Below are 22244 nucleotides of genomic sequence, written 5' to 3' on the forward strand. Positions count from 1 at the left end.
AAAGACATGAAGGTTCTCTATTTTAAATGGTTATAAAACACCAGGTTTTTAAAGAGAACAGCCACACATCAAAAAATTGAGCTCAGAAAAAATACTTCTATTCACTAATTCTCTGATGCTTTCTCTTACTTCATACTCTTTTTTAGTCTTACATTTCAGAATAAAGAGTCACTTTTATGTGTTTTATGGAAAAATATGATTTTCATCCACTTCAAACCACTTTTCCTTCCCAACTATTTTAAGAAATTACATTGAAACTGACCTTTCTTATCACACTTTCAGCAGTGAAAAATGCATATTTTCATTTAAAAAATAATCCTAAGCTGTTCTATTGTTAACCCCCAGTAACCAAACCAATTAGTGTTTGTGAAGACCTAATCACCCCTGGGGTTTCTGCTCCACGAGGAAAGATTTTCACCTAAATTTGAAGGTGAAAAAGAGACCAACACATTTCCTATGTTTTTATGAAGACAGGAGCACTGAGGAAGGAGGAGAGAACTTTTCTGCAATTCCCTCAAGGCCATATTTATCATTTTTAAGGCCATCAAATATGGTTTTAAAATACAACAACCAGGCAGAATCATGAGAATTTCAGCTCCACTAAGCACAGAGTTTTGTACTGTCATGCACTGACTTACCCTGGAGCTGTTCCCTCCATCGCCAGTGGCTCAGCTTTTGAAAAGGTTTGCTGCAATTACCTCCACAGGTTCCTGGGAACTGCCTGTGCTGGGTTTTCAGCACATTTATTCATCCCTCCCTGCTCACGTGAGTTTGCAGATATAAAGCTACAGCTGTGGCTGTGTACCCCAATATCAGGGGGTCGTTTCTGCTCTCCAGAGGTGTTCTGCTCCAGGCAGGGTAACAGATGGCCCTCAAATGGTTGCTGATGACCTTCATAATCTTAAGGAGTGGAATATTTGAGGAGCTGCAGCAGCAAAAGGAAAACTCGAAGAAGTTGCCCAGCTTAAAATTGTTATTAACTGCTCCTACTGTACAACAGGACCAAGCAGTGCTCAGGAAGGCAGCAAAGCACAGGGATATTGAGAGAAAAAGTCACATTTCTCCCTGGTAAAAAAACTGGTGACTTTTCCTTAGTGATATAATAATCACTAAATTCCAGGGGTGCTGGTGCAGCACCAGCATTATGATGCTGTAGTCTTAGCACCTTTTCTCTCATGAAAATTCTCAGATCAATGACTCAAGCTTTTTAGGTATTTATAATCCTAGTTTATTTCTTTTCAAACTTCCATTTGAAGGATGTAATGGGAAAGACTCGTCTTCCACTTGTCTGGTTCTCAGGCCAGAACCTGAAATAAAAACTTTCCCAGTTTAGAATTTAATTTTAGGTGTTTGTCAGTCTTTTTGTTTATTGGTTTTGTGTTTGTTTTTTGTTTATTTTCAGATTTCCATCTTTTGGTTACTGGTTTTAACTTGGCTGCTATCTTTAAGGCAGGGACTGCAGAAAGCTCAAGGTCCAAGCTGTGTAACATCTTCTGTGCATGATGGGTTAAGCCTTTCCACAGTGAGACCTGCAGTAATGTTTTCATAACTAGTCAATTTACTTGGGTGCTTAAATTTGCATCGGTGGCTGAAGGGCTTAAATTTCCTTGAAATTCAGTGGTGGCCTAAACGGTGTGGAAATTGGGACAGAGCAGTCACTCAAACCTGAGCCTACAAAGACATTTGGAGACCCAATTCCCACTGGTTTCCATTTGACTTAAGCTCTTAAGTGCACTGGTGAATCAGGCTGTTAGACTAAATTTTATACTCAGACAGTATGAGTGCAAAATGATTATTACAAGGTTAGTATAATTTTTTTTAACCACAGTGTGTAAGCCCAGGTTATCACTTTTTAGAGTCATGGACAATCTCATTTGCAGGCTGGTTTTTTGCCTTTTAAATGCTATCAGTGCAAGGAACTGAAGATGCTCCTCTGTGATATTGGCTTTTTTTTTTTCGCTGAAACATCCACCCTCTGTCCTTGGTTTTCTTTTTGTGTGCAGGAAAAAGAATTCGAAAAGTAGGTTTTTATCTTTTTATGTTGTCTCTCTTGAGCCTGGTGAGTTTTGGCCTTTTTGTTGTTCCAATCCATAAACATTCAATGCCCTGAAATGCCAGAGCCAGCATGCAGTTGTCATGCATAACAACATATGGACTGGGTTTAAGAAATCCAGCAAGAACCTCCCTTTCTTTTCTTGCCTTGGTGTTGAGGACTGGAAAACAGCTCAGATGAATGAATGGGGTGGAGCTCAGCTGGTGTGTCCGTGTCAGAGGAGTGACTGATTGTCACACTGTTGGTAAATGCATTTGTTTCCTCCTGTCACCCCATCCAGCCATTCTCCACAGCACCAAAGAGGTGAGGCTGCATCTGTCTGGCACCATTTTCCCACTGTTCCATCCCTGCTGAGAACTTTTCCAAACCTTTTTTTGCAAAGTGGGCCCACACAAAAGCAGGCACATTGTGAATACTCACTCACATCCTGCCCAGCTCTCAAACTGTGACAGTGGTGCTGGGAACACTGTCCAGAGCTTTAATGTCATCTTTAAGGTCAACAGTTTGAGTCCCAGCTATCTGAAAGAAATTCATGAAATATTTACACCAGCAGAGTTGTAACAGTTAAGAGACAATTAAAACCATCAGCCACTTGATTTTAGTGACTTGCAGTGCATACCTCCAGGTTTTTGGCATGCTCAGGGAGGTAATTTCTCTCTGGAATTTTGGTTGCATGGACATTTCCATTCGTAATATACTGACTTCCACAAAGAATTGATTTCCACACAAAATTCCTTGCTTGCCTAAAACCCCTGCCCTGCAGCCACGAGCTGGCTGAATAAATATGCAGGTTTTTTTTTTTTTTTCCTTTTCCTTATGAATCATCTGTAGAACGCACGATTGGAGTCGCAAGTAAAATATCCTGGAAATGATGTGACTGGACTGCAGAAGTGTTTTTTTAAAGAAAAAGGGTCTGTGGCTGCACTTTCAGAAAAAGCAGCAGTTTTACCAGGGGATAGAGAAAGCAGAGCTCTGGGTCTCAGTACTTTATTCCTTGACAGATGTCAGAGTTCAGGACTGCAGGGAGCACACTTGGATGGGTCAGAAGAAAGTAATTGGTATATGGAGGGTTTCACCTCGAGGTCACCAGGCTCAGCTTTGATTTGGACCATCAGGGACCAAAAAGTCATTAGTATTTTAACAGTGTCCAGTGACCTATGAATGGGAGTGGTGGTGCCAGACCTGATCCTAGAGAACAAGCCCTCCTTAGAGCTGCAAGAAAGGCCATCTTAGACCCCCCTCAGAGAGCCCCATACCTCTAGAGAACAATTAATTTTGTCTAAGGACAGACCAAAAGCACTGCCTTCTGCACATGCCTATGTCTTATTATTTTTTTTCCTAAAAATTGAGCTAAAATCTACCAGCCTGGATTTCAAAATTTTCACACACCTAAGGCAGGTGAGAGGGACATGCACAGGTGCACACATGAAGACATTGCTATATGGACACCAAGACCCACACCCAACTAGGCTTGGCTGCTCTCCAAATTAAGCTGGCAAGAGCAGGTTTTTTGTCCTAGAGTAGAAAAGTTCAGAACATACCCAATACAACTCATATAACCTACTTGATTCTGTAAGTACCAAACTCCTAATTTTAAGGCCAGTTAGACCTTATGTCAACTTATTTTTATTGTTTTATTATTTGCAACACAAATAATGTAACTCAAGTGCAGAATTTAGAATGCAATTTCTTTAAGAGATATTAAATGACAATAACTTACAGCACATCTTCCTATGGTTATTCACCTACCCTGTAAAAAATGATCCAAACCACATAATTTACCACAGGTGTAAGGAATTTTAAGAGAAAGCAAAGAACATCTTCAGGATATGTCAGTGACTGAACAATCACTGACATATCCTGAAGATGTTCTTTGCTTTCTCTTGACTTTTAGGGGTCTCACTCTTTCAATGCATATATTTCCTATATTTTGTTATCCTGTGTTTGCTTTGGGAGATAAGAGAAATATCAAGACTGAGAAGGAAACCAATAAACTTGATTAGTTTGTGATTTACCTTTGTAATTAGTTTGTGATTTACTTTTTATTCCTGACATTTTCATATATAGAAAGGAGTTTATAGACGTAAGTTTTCAACACATTTTTTTCTTACCTACTTCTTGAAGATTTGTGACAACAGTATTTTTCTGCCATTTGTCTCTATTGCTTGGCCAATCCTCCATGTCTGGTTTAAAAAGAAATATGTTTACAACTGGCCCAAGGTCAAAGTGAAAACAGAACAAGACAGGGGACACAGAAATGAGGTACAAGTCTCCACCAGCCAATTTACCAGAATTTGAATGGACCACAGCTGGGATTTTAATTTGCGTGTTTTTAAATTGATTTTAATTTCCAGAAATCTGTGCTAACATTATTTTCATAGTCACATGTTCCTCTCTACAGGGTAACACAGTGTGTGGTGCTGGGTATGGCTATTTCTTTCATCTCTCCCCTGAGGGACCATCCAAAGTGCCTCTCCTGTCCTTCAGTGAGAACACAGCTCACTCCTGCACAAGGTACTTGGGGAGTTTGGTTAAGGAGATTTGCCTTCAGGAAATGGTTGTGCCATCTATAATTGCAGTGGTGGGCAGAAAAGGCCTTGCCCCTCTTTTCAGGACTTTCCCCCCCAGTTTTGCACCCTTTTTCAGGTCCTTGTCTCTTGCAAGCAGAGTTGTCTGGAGCAGGGCAAGATCTGGATCAGGAGCAGATTGTGGGAGGTGTCCCTGCCCATGGCAGGGTGGTGGAACAAGATGATCTCTAAGGTCCCTTCCAACACTCCCTGATTCCATGGTTCTGTGACAATTCATGCAGCAATTGTTCCTTTAGTATCCAGGAATAGCTACTGACAAAAGTTTTAACCAGTACTTCCCTAAAACAGAAAGAGAATTGGAGAAAGAATATTAAAAAATAACATTGTACTGAAAATCAGTGGTTGAGGTGACATGAATTTTAATCTGGATATTAATCTGGATTTTAAATCTCTGAGAAGGTCAAACCTAGTGCTGCATTCAGGAATGCATACATTTGGGCTGTAATCCAAGTTAACTGAATCCAAGATAAAGAAGAGCTTTACCTGTCCAGATTCAAGTCAGGTTTACCTAAAAGTGACACTGGCTGAAAACTCATGAGCATGGGGGGATGTTTTGTAGTGAGAACCTCTCAATGCCACTGCACACTCCTTTTCAGCTCTGATAGGTCTAACACAGAAAACTTGTGACTTTGCTTTTAAGAAATAAAGTCTAATGCAGACAACTGTTACAGATTTAAGGTTTTAGACATCAAAATGATGAATAGAAAAATCTGCTTACCAGTACATGCACTGCAAAGGAACAGTCTCCATGGCTTTCTCTCCTAAACAGGCATGGGTTGCTGGTGTACCCAGAGTATTTGCCAGACAGTCGTGTTCAGTTCAACAACTTCACAGCCTGGAGCTGCCAAGGGGGAGCACAGGTAGGTTTGTCCCCACTGCCTGCTGTGATGCTCAGGATCTTTCCAAGTCACCAGTCCCACCTCCACACTTGATTGTCTAAAAGCTCTTGTGCTTCTATGTCCATGTCCCTCATCTGGAAGCTCCTGTTTTAATGAAAGATCCAGAAATTTGATTTGTGTGAATTCTTTTTACTACAGATTCAGTGCTACTTTCACTGGCTGGTGTTCTCTGTAATCATCTAGCATCTGTCTGCCACTGCAATCATGGAATTTTAGAATGGTTTGGGTTGGAAGGGACCTTAAAATCCATCTCATTCCAACCTCCCTGCCATGGACAGAGACACCTTCCATTAGATCATGTTGCCAAATAAAAAATTCTCCAAGAATATCTGAGCTGTTCATGAAGATTGCAATAGGTAGATATATTACCTTTATAGAACTGATGGTTTCCATGGGATTATTTTTTATTCTTCTTATAATTTTGCACTTTTTATTTATTTGTATTTGTCTAGCTTTGTTCTCCAGCTAATATGACTCACTATTAATTAATCTGATTTTTAAAAGACACACCACCCTTTATTATGTCATATTTTTTCCCATACTCACAGTTTGGAGCCTGTGATCCTGTTAATTCCTGCCTGATGACCTGAACAGTTTGTATGTGTTTCTCTGTAAGGTTTTATAGCCTCACCCATCTCTGTGACTCTTCCTCTGAAGGTGTCCAATTTTTCAGTGTGATTTTTCAGGCTGATGTGTTCCCTCTCTGGAAAGGCTATTTGTATGAAAAGAAGTAAAAAGGTGATTTGCAGTTTTGTTGTTGTTGTAGGTTTGTTTTCTCTGCATAACTTGTAATTTCTTTGTACGTGACTGCCCTAGAATACACAAATAACTAAGTTTATTCTGCTTCTTTCCATGGGCTCCCTATAGAAACAATCCTCTTTCTTTTAGGTGCCCCATTCCAGAAGTGTTCAAGGCTGGGTTGAATGGGGCTTGGAGCAACCTGGGATAGTGGAAGGTATCAGTGCCCATGGCATGGGTTGGAATGAAATTGTCTTTAAGGCTCCTTCTAACCTAAACCATTATATTATTTGATGATGATATCTATTTTTATTATTTTATTTTCCTTTCATGTAGATTTTCAGTAGCAGAAACCTTGAACTCCAGCATTTATGGATTTCTGCTTGCAAAGATTTTGGCATTGACATTGTGGAAAGCCTGGGAAACACCTCTGTGTCTGATAGTGTTTTAAATGGACACCTTGGGCAAAAGGTAAGAACTGCAAGAAATTTCGATGTCTCTTTAAGTCTCACACCAACGTTTCAATAGGGATTTGCAGAAATTAGAAAGGAACCTAGAGAACAGCACCTGCTCCATGGCACATTGGGAAAAACTTGGATTTTAAACAGATTATAAGGGAATGCCTTCAAGTTGCACCAGTAAAGGTTTAGACTGGATTTTGGGGAAAATATCTTCGCTGAAAGGCTTTCAAATGTTGGGACAGACAGCCTAGGGCAGTAGTGGAATTACTTGGAGTGTTTTAAAAACCATGTAAATGCTGGCACTTTGGGACACTGTTTAGTGTTGGCCTTGGCAGTGTTGGGTTGATGGTTGGGCTCCATGGTCTTAGAGGGCTTTTCCAACCAAAACAGTTCTACAGGTTTTTGGTTTTTTTTTTTTTTTTCAAACATCTTTTCTTTACAGCATGGAAGTTTTTGAGATTTTTTTAAGCATATTTGAAACAAGGACTCTGATTTTTCTGTTTTCATTAGAAACTACTATAAAATTTTACACTATAAAGCATAATTCTAGATATTCTTTCTCAAAAAAATTCAAAAAGTGAAAGCAAAATCACAAACACAAAAAGCTGAAGGGTCTTAGCAAGACAAGTGCAAATTTTTTCCTACTCATGTTTTTTTCCAATATTGATATGGTCTAAGAAAAATCTTGGAATTTCACCAAACCTGACTTTTTGAGAGGCATCATAATTTTTCTTTAACAAGCTTTTCTAACACAAATTCCTGTACACCTTATACATTTAGCACCCTTTAACTATGCACAAGTGGATTTAGTTTAGTGATTTGAGAATACTGAGGGGGAACACCAGCTTTGGTTTCCTCTGCTCTCTCTCTCAGCATCATTGGTCCACCTGGAACACAGAGTGTTACTTTTTACTTGAGAATGAAAAATACTGACAAAATGTAATTTTATTTATGCAGTAAATATGTTCTTCTTCCACTATTTCTTTAGGCAGCTGGACGAAGTCCTTTGGGTGCTACCAGGTTGTTAACAGATTAATAACATGGATAACAATGGAATTTTAGTTACAACTGGCCGCAGATGCTTGTTCATGATTTTGAGGTCTTTTTTTTTCCCCTGCTCAGTTTTCTATTGTTGTTCATTAAATTAATTTTCTTTCTGACTGGCAGAAAAAAAAAAAAAGTATTTTAAATGAGTTTTCTTTAGAAGCTCACAGAAAGGAACCTCCTTAGCAGGTCTATTTTAAGTAGATGGTTCAGATAAAATTCTGGCTTCACTGTCCAGCCTTGTAGTGTCCCAGGGATGTCCCAGTGAATTTCTCTGACACCAAGGGGTGGATGTCTTTGTTTTTGCTTTGCAGGATCCATGGGAAGACTCCAGTGTTGTTCTTGCTGAGAGATTTAGAGGCGCTCACACTGTGCCTTGTTTCGTGCAGTACCTCGGGGGGGGGGGATTATCTTTGATTATCTCATGATAAGAGCTTCCTTGTCATAATTTACATCTTAATGTATGTAATTCTCCCTTTAATAATGACGTCTCTTTACTATCAATTAAAACTTTATGACATTAATTTAATGGGAACCTTGGATATTCCTCTCTGTTAGCCCTTCCTCTTTTTGGAAAAAAGTGTTTTTAAAACAAAGTTGATTTCTGGAAATATCAGGGCATTGAAAAGTTGGGGCTTTGACCCATTGAAACATTAGTGACAGGGCTAAATCCAGGATTGGCAAAAGCCAAGTGAAAGATTTTTTTTAACTTCCATGACATTCAGAAACCCTCCTCCATATTCCCATTAAGCAGCTCTGTCTTTCTGGGACCATTTAAGTAGAAGCATTTCTTCCTGGAAAATCAAGAGTTCTGAGACACACAAGGGAGAATTATTGTCTCACACTGGTCTATTTGCTATTTGTTTAAATAAAACAATTAATCTAAAAAATATAGAAAATTGGGTGGGATGGAAGAACCAGAAATGTAAGAAAAAAGCCAATAGAGACTTTCTGAGCAATTTGTTACCAGAAACAAGGGATTTCTGCTTAGCAGTGACTTGGAATAGGAGGGCCCAAGGACCAGGACTGTCAATCCTGATGTTTTGGCTTCAGAATAAAACAGCTGATGGAAGTACTGTGTCTCACAAAGATTAAAGATAGCACCTTCTCTTTGAAGTAATAATCTGCTTATAAGAGTCCATTACATTCTTTCTTTTCGATTGCAGGTGTTTTCACATAGGGTGGATTTTTTGATTGATTCTTTACTATGGCTTCTGAGATATATTCTACAAGTATTCACTGGCCTCAGAAACAGGATCACAGACTCCTGCCAGCCCTTCTTCCTCCAGGCTGCTCACTAACTCTAAGTATATCTTTATTTCCAGCCTGTTTCCAAGACAGTTGGGCAGAGGGTTGTACACTTCCACTCTGCTGTGGACTACAATCACCCCAAAATCCAGTTTGTTGATTGTGTTTCTTGTCTCCTGTGGCTTTTGTTCTTCCTTTCTGTCTTTTTAAGTTCTAATAGACCCTGAAGTCCTGTAGAGCTTTTCAGAGAGCCTGGCTTAAGTGTGTCCCCATGCCAAATCACACAAAATCCCTTTGAATTTCAGTGCTCAGATTTTTCTTAGAACGGAAATAAGAATGGTCATCTTTGCAGAGTAGGGAAAATTCCCACTTGCTGGACAGAAAAGACAAAGAGAAATGGGGATGTAAAAATCCACTCATTGTGGCTTTTAGGTGGATTCTTTCTCCCTAGGGAATGTCCAATCATAACTACTATGCCACAACTCAAACAAAGGGCAACAAGCTGCCCTTAAAAGTGATTCCATCACCTGCTTCGAGTGGGGAATTAGATGGGTGTTGTCAGAATTTGCCAAACAATGGCTTACATCTGTCCTTTAAACTCCACAATTATGGGCAGTCACACTCTTGCATTCCCAGCTGCTGCATCCTGGATGCTCCATTTCTGGAAATGTTCATGGCCAGGTTAGACAGGACTTGAAGCGACCTGGTCTTTTGGAAGATGTCCCTGCCATGGCAGGGGGTTGGAATGAGGTGACCTTTATGGTCCTTTGCAACCCAAACCATTCTAGGACTCCATGATTCACATGGTGATGTTTCCTTCATTTCTTCATTTCAGGATAGGACCTGTATGTCTGCAGGACTAAGGACTCCCAAAAGATACCAGCTCCTCATCTCCCACACAGCTTTCAGGAACTTTGATGTGAACACTTGCACAGCGATCAGGACTTGTTCTGGCTGTTACCAAGGGCAGGGTGAGTCTGATTTATATTTATTTCCCAGAATTCCCAAATCCCTAGCTTCCCCCTGCCATTACAAGTTCATAGTTTCCACAGATGACCATTGATAATTCCTCTGCACAGGCTGAGATTTTAGGTTCTCCCCAGTCTTTCTGGATATGGCTTCATCACTCGGTTGAAGCCACATACTGCATTTATTTTAAGACAAATGTGGCCTGATTTTTGCCCTGATACAGTTTTCTCAGTGGAAATGGGTTTTATACACTGCCTTGTTTCTGCATCTTTATTTTGGGAGGTAAAATTTCAAGAGTGATTTCTTTAAAAGCTGTGACACTGCCTCACAGAATTCCACCAAACTGCTTACCGGCCTAAACCTGAGGTGAATTTGCCTAAGATAATGTGTAAACTAAGCATCCTTCTGAGCTTTGAAGAGGTACTCAAAGGCTCTTTGAAGAATGTTCCAAATGCAATTGCCTTTTATATTGTAATAAAATGTATTTATATATAGATGAAGACTGTCCTACAATAACATAGAAGAGGATTTCAGGAGATGAGATCAAAGGACAGGAGGAATAGTAAAATTTGGCTTAGTCAGGCTAAAACTGGTTTTAGGACAGTCAAATAGTAACCCATGTGTTGTAGGGCACTCCTGCCAAAGCTGACTTGTTACAGTCCATGGGGCAATGGTTTTCTGACATTTCTGTAAATATTAATGTGCTCATAAACTCTAGCCTGCATGAATATTCATCTTTTTTGTAGCTATCTATGTTTCAGTAGTGGAAAAAATCCTCCAGACTCACTTTTCAGGCTAGGCTTTATTCTGCCAGGTGCTGCACATATGCAGAAGAGTCAAGTGCATTTACACTGTGTACTCACCTCTAAAAAAAAGGCAGACAGAATCTATAAGTGTCACTTTAATTTTGGCTGTGGGGCCTCTGAATAAATGTTTGAAGTCACTGAGGAGGTGCTGGTAGGGCCAGGAGCAGCACCTGGATCAGGCATGTCTGAACCACAGTCACAGCTGGGTACTGGGCAGGTTTGGTCTGGTACAGCAATAGCTATTCCTACAACCATCTCCATTTATTTTCCTGGATCTCCCCATTTTTGTTGACCCATCAGACATTTTTCCAAAGGCAAGGTGGAATGAAGTTGGTCTCTTTTCCTCCAGAGAGTTGTCTTCAGGCCCATTACATGAGGTGACCATTTTGTTTTTTTGACGTGCTTCTTGTCACCCGCAGGTGGGTTTACAGTGACAGCTGAACATCTGAAATTCACCAATTCCCCTTTCCAAGTGTCCTTCCCCTTTCCTCACTCTGCCATCCTTGAGGACCTTGATGGCTCCACCACGGGACAGAAGGGAAGTCACATCCTGCCTTCCACAGATATCCTGGCAGCATCTTGCACAGCCAGTGCCAACTTCAGCCAAGCTTCTGATGGCAGTGTCTGTGACAGTGACCTTGTTTTCCACCGTATGGATCTTCATTTGTAAGTAATTGCTCCACCTCCCAAAATACAGTGTGGGTTTTGCTTCTGTGTGTTATTCTGATATTGCTGCTGGTCTGAGCTCAGTGCCAGGACTGCTGCCTCTCTGCTTGGTCCTAAACTAGGTCTAAAGCCTGAGCAGTGGCATCTCTTAATCTGCTGTGCTGTCTCCCATGGCCTGTCACTCCACGGCTGTCACTGTCATATTTCCTGGAAAAATCCCCTTGCCCAGGATTCTTCTCCTGTGAAGCTGAGAAACCTCAGGGGAAAAAAGGAAAACAATATCATCCCATTTGCTTCTCCTGTGTTTTGCTGCTTTGGAATGTGGTTGGAGATTGTTTATCCAACATGTGAATTGTTTTTACTTAATGACCAATCATGGTCCAGCTGTGTTGGGACTCTGGAGAGAGTCACGGGTTTTTCATTATTATCTTATTAAACCTTCTGTCTGTATCCTTTATTCTTTAGTATAGTTTAGTACAGTATTCTTTAATATAATATAGTAACATAAAATAATAAATTAGCCTTCTAAGAACACGGAGTCAGATTCTTCATTTCCTTCCTGCCACGGGGACCCCAGAAAATACCACACAATGCATGGCAGAAGGACACGGATCTCCTGGAGATGCTGTGTCAGATCTGGCATTCACACTGAAGTATTTGATAGCTTGGGAAATGAAAAAGAGCTCTAATAATAATCCAGTCCTGGGGTACAGCCAGGTTGTCCCCATCAGCCTTGGTGGCTGTACAGCTCCCAGTTCTGTCCCAGTTCACTTGTCTCCCCAAGCTGGGATTTTCCCTGCCATTTACCAGCTGGCAGCTGACGGGATCCAGTGGGGGAATGCTGTTCAGCCAAGAACTGCCAACACTTCTATCACCCAGGAAGGACACTTCCAAATTTCTGACATAATAAAAAGGGTGAAAAAGACTTTTAGAGATCTAAACATCACTCCTGCTTTTCTTCCCATGATCATCTTCCCTTCCCAGTCCCCTGCTCAGTATTTCACTCTCCTTTTGAAGTAAAAATCTGAACAATTATCCATATTTTGCTGTCTCAGGTTAGTAGTACACAGGCAGAAATCCTGAAGTGTTCTGTCAGAGGGCTGTTAATTATTCATGTCTAGCTCATAATTAATGTTTGAGAAGTAGAAGGGGGAAAACCCCAACCCCTTCCCAAACAGGAAAAAAACTAATCAGCTTTTCCATTGAAGGAGAAAAATATGAGACTTTGAGTTACCTGGAGGCTTTGCATGTGGTTACTGTATCTCGTAATGAAAGCAAAAGTCTGCAAAAATTTAAGAGCTTGGAGTCATTCATATGTAACTAAAAGAATCCTGGGTAGAAGGCAAAATAAAACTGTGCTTGGTGTCTTTCCTAAGCAGTTAACCTTGAGATCTTGGGGAAATTAATTCCCTTTCTAGTCTCTGTTTACCTTGATGAAATGGACTGCAAGATCTTTGGGCTGATGCTGTGTGGGTGGATGGAGCTTCACCAAATGTTGCCTGTAGAGTGATTTGGGTCCTTTTGGGTACTGCCACAATGTAATTGTTAATGATTCATGACAGTTCATGTATTTAATACACCTTGTTCCTCCTGTTATCAAAAGGTGGGTAAGGAACAGGCACAAGCAGTTCATCTGCACCGTTGCTGTTAACTCTGGAAGACTTAACCAAACCTAAATAACCAGACCTAAACTGCATGAGAATTTCCCTGGAAGTGCTCAAGACTGGGTTAGACAGGGATTGGTGCAACCTGGTCTAGTAGAAGGTGTCTCTCCCCATGGCAGGGGGTGGGAACTAAATGAGCTTTAAGGTCCCTTCCAATCTAAATAATTTCAGGATTTGATGATTAGTCATATCAATGACTTCTCCATTAAGGTTTTATTTCAAGCAAGTATTTATTTAGCTTCTTTATTATTCATCTGCATGAGCTGGGAGTCAATTTATGTCAAAGATCCTTGGCAGTCTGAGAAGAAGAAGCCAGCTGTTAGCCTGGCCTCCTGTGTACTCAGCGGAGTAACCCCAGGGACCGTGAGCATCCTCTCTGTGCTGCTTCCAGATCCTCTCTCCTCAGCAGCTCCCAGCAGCCAAATCACTGTCATGTGAAGTTGAAATACTGTCACAACCAGCCAAATGAGGGTGGTGAGTCAGGGAGGCTTTGTTCAGATAGATAGAGCTCCAAAAGGAACCTGGGAGAGGACCAGGATGGGGAATAAAAGAAGCTGGAGGGGATGAAGAGTAAAAGTCAATAAAATATCTACACCATGACCAGAGGATGAGGGGTTGGGAGACGGAGAATGGATGAATTTTATCCAGATGTGTTTGGGGAGTGTTTGCAATAAAAAAGGAATAGTTTAGGATTAATACAGCAAAACATGACTAGGAGCAATTGGCAGAGGTTGAGTAAAGAGAATAAAGATAGGTGAGTGACAGGAAAAAAATTCTTAACAAGTTCCTCTTGGATCCATCTCACCTCAATGAAAAGACAAAAGCACTGTTGCTTGGCTCTCTTTAGTTTCTGACAAGAAAAGAGTTAAAATCTCTCTGGAAGAAATCTTTCTATTATCCTCTACCAGGCTATGGAATATGAGACCTGTCAGGTCTGCTGCATGAATTTTCTGTCCTCCTCAAAAAAAAAGCATGAGACGCTTGAGATAGTGGGTTTTTCACTTATCCTGGATTTCAGGAATGGTATTCTGGCTCCAAAAATTTTGAAGGTTGAGGCAAATAATGGATTTTAAGAGGGGAAACCTAGTATGGCACCCTCTATCTCAGCAACCTCAGGATCATACCCTGACCCTGAGAGAAACTGGCAAGGATTGGACATGGCCATATTTTTAACCATTTCAGTCTCTAAAAAATCAGGGATGTTGCATCAGCACTAATCTTTAGGGAAGATCCCCTGCTTGGGAGCTGTCAGGGATAGGACTGTTTGGTGCCAGCTAAAAGACTGTCTGGAACAATTTCAATTATTTATGATACAATGTGGTCAATTGACTGTTTATCTTTGTGCTGTTTAATTTACCAGGATGCATGTGTTGTATTGACACTTTTCCCCAAAATAATCTGCATGTTTGGGAGAAAATGAGTGTTTTGTTAGAGAAAAACTATGGAAGCTCTTTTCTGAAAAGGAGAACTACTATCTTGAACATTTTGTGACTCTCTGTCCTGAACTACTTCACTCAACAACTTCCAGGGAAATGGGGATCCATTTCCAAGCTAACGCTGCTGTAACAAAACCCTTCTTCACAAAGTCCAGTTGAAAGTTAAGCTAATGTGTCACGTAAGCACACTTTAAAGAGGGGTTTTATGTCTTTTAAAAATGTAATTGGAGCTTATAAAAGTCTTTATAAATTTATATGTGAGAAAGTTATTGAGTAGTCTGAAGCACAGCTTATGCTATGGCACAGCACAGCATGGCTGCAGGCTAGAAACGGCTGCTCCAAATGCCACCGCTACCCATATTATCATGAAACTATGAATCTCTATTAATATTAAAACAAATTTTCATTAAAAAATTGTCATAACATGATTAAGTGACTTTCAAAGTTTCTTCACATTATGCATAATTTTTACAAGAGGAGAGCATTAGAATAATCTGCAGCCTGGCAGCCCCTTGCGGCGAAGGGTACTCCAAACACGCGGTGGCTGTGCCTGCCAAAAGGGAGTTTCCCTCTTGGTCCCTCTAATTTGCTTTCCTTTTCTCTCTGGGGAAGCAGTAGATTTTGCTTTGCTTTACTTGGACTTGCTCAGCACCAGTCTTGTAGTTCAAGCCTTTTATTGTCTCCCTCTTCTGCTGCAGAGCAAGAGATTACCTTTTTAGGTTTCATTCCTAAATCAGCTCTAACATCCTCTCTGTGTGATGCACTTCTGCTGCAAGTCCAGCCACTGCTGATGGGTTGGTGTCCCCCTACCTCTGCGTCTTTGAATTGTGAAGAAATTTCAGGTGGTTACTCTAGTTTTGCTTTTCCTTTGATATTTACTCTCTGTGTTGCCTTCAGCTGAACATCCCCCTGCTGTGAAACACCCTGACAACCACAATTCTTCTCTAAATGTCCTCAGTCACTCTCTGGCCATGTGTCCCCCCCACTCAGGGAGCAGCTTACATGGTCACTTGTCCCCATAACCCATCCTCTGAGGCTCCTGTGATGTAACATGGAAGGCAAATATTAAATTATTGACTGCTCAGTTACCAACTCCTCAGCTCAGCTTTAGAGAGTCAGCTTTTACTCTGCTGCATTTCTGGCATTTCAGACACCCCACCAAGAGAAATTTGTTTCCCAGTGGAGGACACCTTTCCATTCACCCTGCAGTCAGAGGTATGGGTAGCAAGGACAGATCCTGCACATGTTATGAGTATGAAAGACAAGATATTTCTTCAAGACTTCTCCCTCAGCTTGACCATCATCTGAGGTATTTCTAAGTGCAGGGAGATAAATTTAACATTGAGGCAACATTTGCTGGCCCTAAGCTTTCTTTCCTGGCAAGGAGAAATCTGACAAGTCTGTTGGATGCTTCTTATGGCCTGGATAGATCAGAGCCAGGTGCATCAGCTGGGGCTCCCTGTAATAACCAAAATATTGATCCTAAAAATCACAGAATGGTTTGGGTTAGAAGGGACCTTAAAGATCATTTCATTCCACCCCCTGCCATGGGCAGGGACACCTTCCACTACCCCAGGTTGTTCCAAGCCCCATCCAGCCTGGCATTGGACACTTCCAGGGACTCTTCAGAGCTCTGCCTGATGGGGTAAAAGCAGAGTGAAAAAGCAGTCCTCCTCTGGTGTTTGCCATGCTCACACTGCAGACATTTGAACTGTTTGTTTACCAACCACTTTCCAGCTCAGGATTTCTGTCTGATTTTCATTTTCCTGAAAATATCAGCTTGTAAACCGTAGGATCTGGGGAAATGTTTTAAGAACATGGGGGATTTTGGAAGGCAGGGGTAGCAAACTGAAATTCTACTCTGAAGGAATCCATCTTGTCAGTCACAACCCTTTCTATTCCTGGGAAACCATCTCAATTCTTCTTTTACTTAAAATTCAGCCCATGATGGTGACTGAAGATCAGGGTCAAAGATCTGGTTATTTCCTAAAAGACTCATGCATGAAAAAAAATCACTGCTACTAAGGATTCATAATAAAAGACAGATTTGAATAATGAGCTTGGTATCTCAACAAAGATACACACATTTACTGAAAACAGCTGAAAATTCTTAGTTCTTGGCAATTAAAATAAAGTGAACTGGTCTGGGGCCCAAGATTAAACCTGTAAAGGGTTTGATATGGTTATAATTTTGAATTAGCCTCCCTTTGGCCAACAATAAACATGGACTCTTGATATAAACATTTGGTGTCCCATTTGAAGTTCAATGCTAAATTGTTTCCTGTTTTTGAAGAGGGATAATCATAATGGATTATTACACAAACAGAAAGCATTTAGAGCTAAACAGAGTGCCTGCCTTCATACACACAGATATGGACCCTTAGGATAAATAAGTTAATGGTAAACATAAACAGGAGAGTTAATATTTGTTCTACTCCATGTTGTTGATTGGCTTAACAAATCCTTTGTGGCCCATATCTGTCGAGCAGTTCTGCACAATGCATTTGAGCTAAATTATATAACAGTTTATACAGTCACAATTGGTGAATTGTGGCTCAGACTGTAAAGCCCTGTCCTGTAATCCTGCCATATTTCTAAAGCAAATTGCTCCTTAATTGAAACCTGCTTCAATATAAAAAATACAGCCTTCACAATGAGTCATCCTTTTTCCCCCCCTTACAGTTTGCAAAGGCTTCCAGCAGTTTAAAGGGAGGGTTAATTTTGCATTAAGACCATTGCCTCCTAGTTTCTTTCAGATAAAGCCAGGAGAAGTTCAGGGGAAGGCTCTCCTCTGATAATGAAGCTCTCCACGTTAATGATGCGTGCAGGCTCCCTCGGATCCTCTGAATTAGAAATACTCGTGTGTGCCAGTGCTCTTCTACTTCATCAGCATTAAAGAGAGGTAGATTGGTGGCTATTTAGGGCACAGTGAAATCACTGGCTATTTAGGGCAAATGGAAATGGTGCTAATTGTGGCTGGTAATTCCATTAGTAGGGTACTTCCACTTTGGTGCCTTTTTGGCATGGAGGTGAAAAAACAACACACTGACATCCTTTCAAGGGGGATGTATCTCAGGCTTATTGTGTCCTTGCACCAGTTAACTTGTACACTGAGCTGAGAAGCTTTCTAGGTTCCCCAAATTTTTGTTTTGGTGGTGGGCAGCCTGTCGGGAGTCGGAAATGAATTTATGGGTGGCAACACCTCAAGCAACTCATGTAAAAGGCAAGGACGCAACATTCCAGGTCAAGAAAACCCTAGAGATTCCAGGCCATAAGGTATCTCCTGCTCCTTTTCCTTCCTGGGTCAGGAACATGAGCCAGGTGAGCCCAGGTGGGCAAGAGGCCAAAGGCACCTGGGCTGTCCCAGCACTGGTGTGTCCAGCAGGAGCAGGGCAGAGCCTGTCCCCTGTGCTGGCACTGCTGGGGCACCTCCAGCCATGGGGACAGCTCTGGCACCCTCATGACAAGAGGGACATTGAGGGGCTGGAGCGTGTCCAGGGAAGGGAACAGAGCTGGGGAAGGGGCTGGAGCACCAGGAGGGGCTGAGGGAGCTGGGAAAGGGGCTCAGCCTGGAGAAAAGGAGGCTCAGGGGGGCCCTTGTGGCTCTGCACAACTCCTGACAGGAGGGGGCAGCCATGGGGTATGGGGGTGTTGTCAGGCTTTGCTCCTAGGGAACAAGGCACAGGACAAGAGTACTGGGCCCCAAGATGCACCAGGAGAGGTTTAGATTGAATATTAGAAAGAATTTCCCCATGGAAAAGGAGATCAGGCATTGAAATGGGCTTTGTGGGGCAATGATGCTCATAACTCTCTAAAAACAGAGTTAAGTCTCCATGCCTGGAGGGATTTAAAACACATGTAAATGTGGCATTTTGGGACATGGTTTAGAGGTGGCCTTGGCAGTACTGGGTTAATGGTTGGACTCTATAATCTCAAAGGTCTTTTCAAACTTAAATGATTCTATGATTCTATAACTTGTCTGTTATAAGTAGACACCCAGGAAAATATGTATTTCACTTAACTGTAGCCATCTGGAACTTCACTATACAGTTTAAGATATTTATTTGGGGTCTTCTAAATATTGGTCTCCAACATAAATGGATTCACGGTTAATTCACTAGTTAGTGATTTCACATTCCCATTCACTAGCTATTGGATCTACATGCCTGGTGTGGAATTGCCACCTAACAGTTCAGACTTGTATCCCAGCAGGATTGTCCCTTCCAAGCTTTCTACTCTATCTTTACTTCTCCTGGAAGTACTGGGGAGAGTCCCCCAGTAAAAGTGATTCAAGCTGTTCTCTTCAGAGCTCTCCAGCGATGAAAATTAAAATAAATAAAGAGTAAAACCATGTGAATTTGTGCTGCAGGGAGGATGGGTCTGAGTCTCTGTCACTTGCTGTGACATTGGGCATCTTTGCAACTCCATAAGGCTCCTTCTGATATGCAAGAGAGTTCTGCATTATGTGTGGTGTTCTTCTGCTGATAAAATACCTGTACAGGTGCTGATAGCTGTGGCAATAATGTGCTTGTTGTCATTTACTTGCTTAATTAGCAGCCTAATATCCTGGTCCAGTTAATGCCCATAACAGGAGGTTTATTAGTGGTACAAAAGCTGTTTAAGCCTTATAAACTCCTTCCAGTTTCATTGGTCTGCCAATATCTTCTGGTTGAGTGATTCTTTGCTGATTCACACTTCACTTTGCCACTGCTGTTTCTCAGCTAAATGTTTCTGGGTAACCAGAAAGTGATTTGACAAAGTGACAGACACTAGAATAACAACAACGAAAAAGGGAAAAAAAGAGAAAAAAACCCCCAAAAAACGGAGCTGATTTTAAAAGAGGAAAGAAAAATACATCTGGGATGACTGCTCTGGTGATTTTGCATCATCTCCAAAGCACTTGGGGGAAAAAAAAAGCAACAAACCAACCAAAAATTGCAAATACAGGCAAATTGCAGGATGACACAAGTTTTAGCACTGTCTTGGGTTAGTAAGCCATATCCAGTCTGAGAGGTTAGATAATATGCTGAGATGTGTAGTTGCAAGGTAATGCTTCAAATATTGAGAAAAATTATTCACGGGATGCTTAAAAGAAGGGATTTTTTAAGCTTATTGTCAGCTCAAATGCCAAAACTGAGAGGAGTCTACTGCAACCTTTAATCTAAAGGGTTTATGACTCCTCATGATATCAGTGCTAATGTTGATCTGCTCAGTAAGGGCTTTTTATCCTGAACAGACTGCTCAGAAATTAGGAGTGCCAAGTTCTAGTGAAAAAGGGGGTTGAGTTCTCATTTGGATGCTCATAAGAACTGCTGTACTAAAAGTTCACCCATTTTGTGAAGGATTTAATCAGTCCTGAGCAGCCCCAGCTGTGACTGCAGGCAGAGAACAGCTCTTGGAATTACACAGGACTTTTATTGAAACTTTTGACCACTCAAATGGGAGTGAATAATCACAGAATCACAGAATGGTTTGGGTTGGAAGGGACCCTAAATATCACCTCTTTCCAGCCCCCTGCCATGGGCAGGGACACTTTCCACTAGACCAGGTTACTCCAAACCCCACCCAGCCTGGGCTGAGGCTAATGAGAAGACTCCACCAAATTTCATGAAGATCCTAAAAGCTGAACCTGAGGCCCTGAGTCTGGCAGAGGGAAAATATTCTGGCAATGTACAAGCTGGTACCCTGGCTGTTACATCTGCTCTGCTCTCTTCCTCTTCCTTTACTCCTACATGCTGTGTCTCTCTTTTTCTTTCTCCTTTTACAGCAATTGGGGCAAAATATTGTTTCTTATGGCATTTATAAAGAATTACAAAAATTGAGAAACATTTTAAGAGAGATCCAGCACAGCTGCTGTAATTCAAATAAAAATAGAACTTACAGGTTGCAAAATAACAGAGTTCAATGTGAAAATGTAATTTTTTTTTCTTTTCCTGCAGAAAAGAGGCTCCAGACATTCCCTATAATTTAACTGTGACTGACAGTAAGAATAAGTCAACCACAGTCAATTATGTCCCTGATACTTTATCAAACCTGTATGGCTGGATGGTTCTTCTCTTGGATAAAGAGACTTACACGTTGACATTTGACAGCCCTTTGGTCAGCAAACAGCTCCAGGTAACACGGGAAAGTTTTATAATTTCAAAATGGTATCTGGAAGAGATAACCATGCTTTCATCTCTTTGGATGAACAGAGAGAAATAAAATAAAGTGCACTGAGAAAGTCTCTCTGTATTTATAGGCTTAGATAAGATGACTGATAAGCTCTCTCTTATCTCTTAGATAAGATCTCAGTAGTCACCTGGAGCAGGAAGGTTGTGGAATCATGGAATGGTTTGGGTTGGAAAGGACCTTAAAGCTCATCCAGTTCCAACCCCTGCCATAGGCAGGGACACCTTCCACTAGGCCAGGTTGCTCTAAGCCCCATCCCACTTGGCCATGGAAACTTGATGATTTTGGATATCTCAGGTGAAAGTTCAGTGTGGTGCTTAGGAACATACAGGATTTTTACTGTGTGATGATGTGTTGAAGCACAGTTTTCAGAAGGCATTGATCCTCCTCACCTTTCAAAGGTGATGAGGGGAGTTGATTTTTTCTCTGCATTTACCATCACCTCCTGCTTAGTTTTGCATCTCTTTTCCTGTTTTCAACACATTTTGCCTGTGAGGAGCACCATCCTCTTTACCCCTTGATGCTGCACTCCATGGAGCTCTAATCACAGACTCAGACATGTTTCCTTTGGTTCCCTCCTCTCCAGTATTCAGTGACATTTAGCAACTTCAAGGCTGGGAATTACCTGCTGGTGGAACACAAGGATCTTCCTGCCCATCTTGAGGCTGTGGTGTCCTGTGGGACAAGGAGGGGACAACCACTCCAGCTGGTACCTTCCTATGGCCACCACAGGAGCTGTGATTGGCATCTTGACAGCAAGCTGGGGAAGTTCACCTATCTGGGTAAGTGCAGTGTGGGGGTTGCAATCTACATTTGTGATCAGGAATGGTGACAGAGCTGATGTCTCGTTAATTTAAACCCCGAGTCTACTCAAGACCAGCTTTCAATGGCCTTTCAATAAGTGAGGGGTCCTTCAAAATGCTGATCAAACAGGTAAGTGCACATCAGGTCCATCCCTGATCTATCTGGTGCCTGACCTAACAACAAAAGGAATGTGCCATAAATAGAGGGTGATGTGACATCAGTTGTATTTGAGTTGGCTTTTTTTGAGTTGTAGAGGGATTAAATTCCACCAATGACCTCTGCTGTCAGCTGGTCCTACATCACAGGTATCATTAATAAAACATGGTCATCTTGATAGGCTGAGCCCACTGAAGGCAATAAGATTACTGGGAGAGAATTTTTTCTAGGGCTGGAAACTTCCAAAGACATCTTAAACCTTTGTGACTTTGCACATGAGATCATGGAATGTGGTGGAATTTTTTTTATTTTAAGAAATGGACATTTTCCATAATTTCCATTCTCAAGTAAATACTTTTATAAATATCTAAGCTCTATATGTCAAAGGCAAGGTAATGATTGTTCCTTTATTAATAGCAGCAGAACTAGAAATCACAAATATATTTTGATGTCTTTGGGAAGGTTAGCTTCTCCTTCATGACTCATACCAGGAAAATAAAGATGATTATTTTCATGATAAAAATTATTTTTTCTCTTCTGT

At 41.2% G+C, this 22244-nt stretch overlaps 1 protein-coding gene across 1 annotated transcript in view; it reads left to right on the forward strand.

Moving 5' to 3' along the window:
* The window catches only part of PKHD1 (PKHD1 ciliary IPT domain containing fibrocystin/polyductin), a 237640-nt gene that overhangs the window by 110925 nt on the left and 104471 nt on the right, over positions 1–22244 (forward strand). Inside the window, exons 42-48 of the mRNA XM_054630011.2 lie at positions 4455–4567; positions 5411–5501; positions 6615–6749; positions 9867–10002; positions 11226–11472; positions 20512–20689; positions 21330–21525. Coding sequence (XP_054485986.2) covers positions 4455–4567; positions 5411–5501; positions 6615–6749; positions 9867–10002; positions 11226–11472; positions 20512–20689; positions 21330–21525 — 1096 coding nt within the window. The remainder of the gene's footprint in view (positions 1–4454; positions 4568–5410; positions 5502–6614; positions 6750–9866; positions 10003–11225; positions 11473–20511; positions 20690–21329; positions 21526–22244) is intronic.

This window comes from Agelaius phoeniceus, chromosome 3 (genome assembly GCF_051311805.1).
Source record: "Agelaius phoeniceus isolate bAgePho1 chromosome 3, bAgePho1.hap1, whole genome shotgun sequence".
Classification (NCBI taxonomy): domain Eukaryota; kingdom Metazoa; phylum Chordata; class Aves; order Passeriformes; family Icteridae; genus Agelaius; species Agelaius phoeniceus.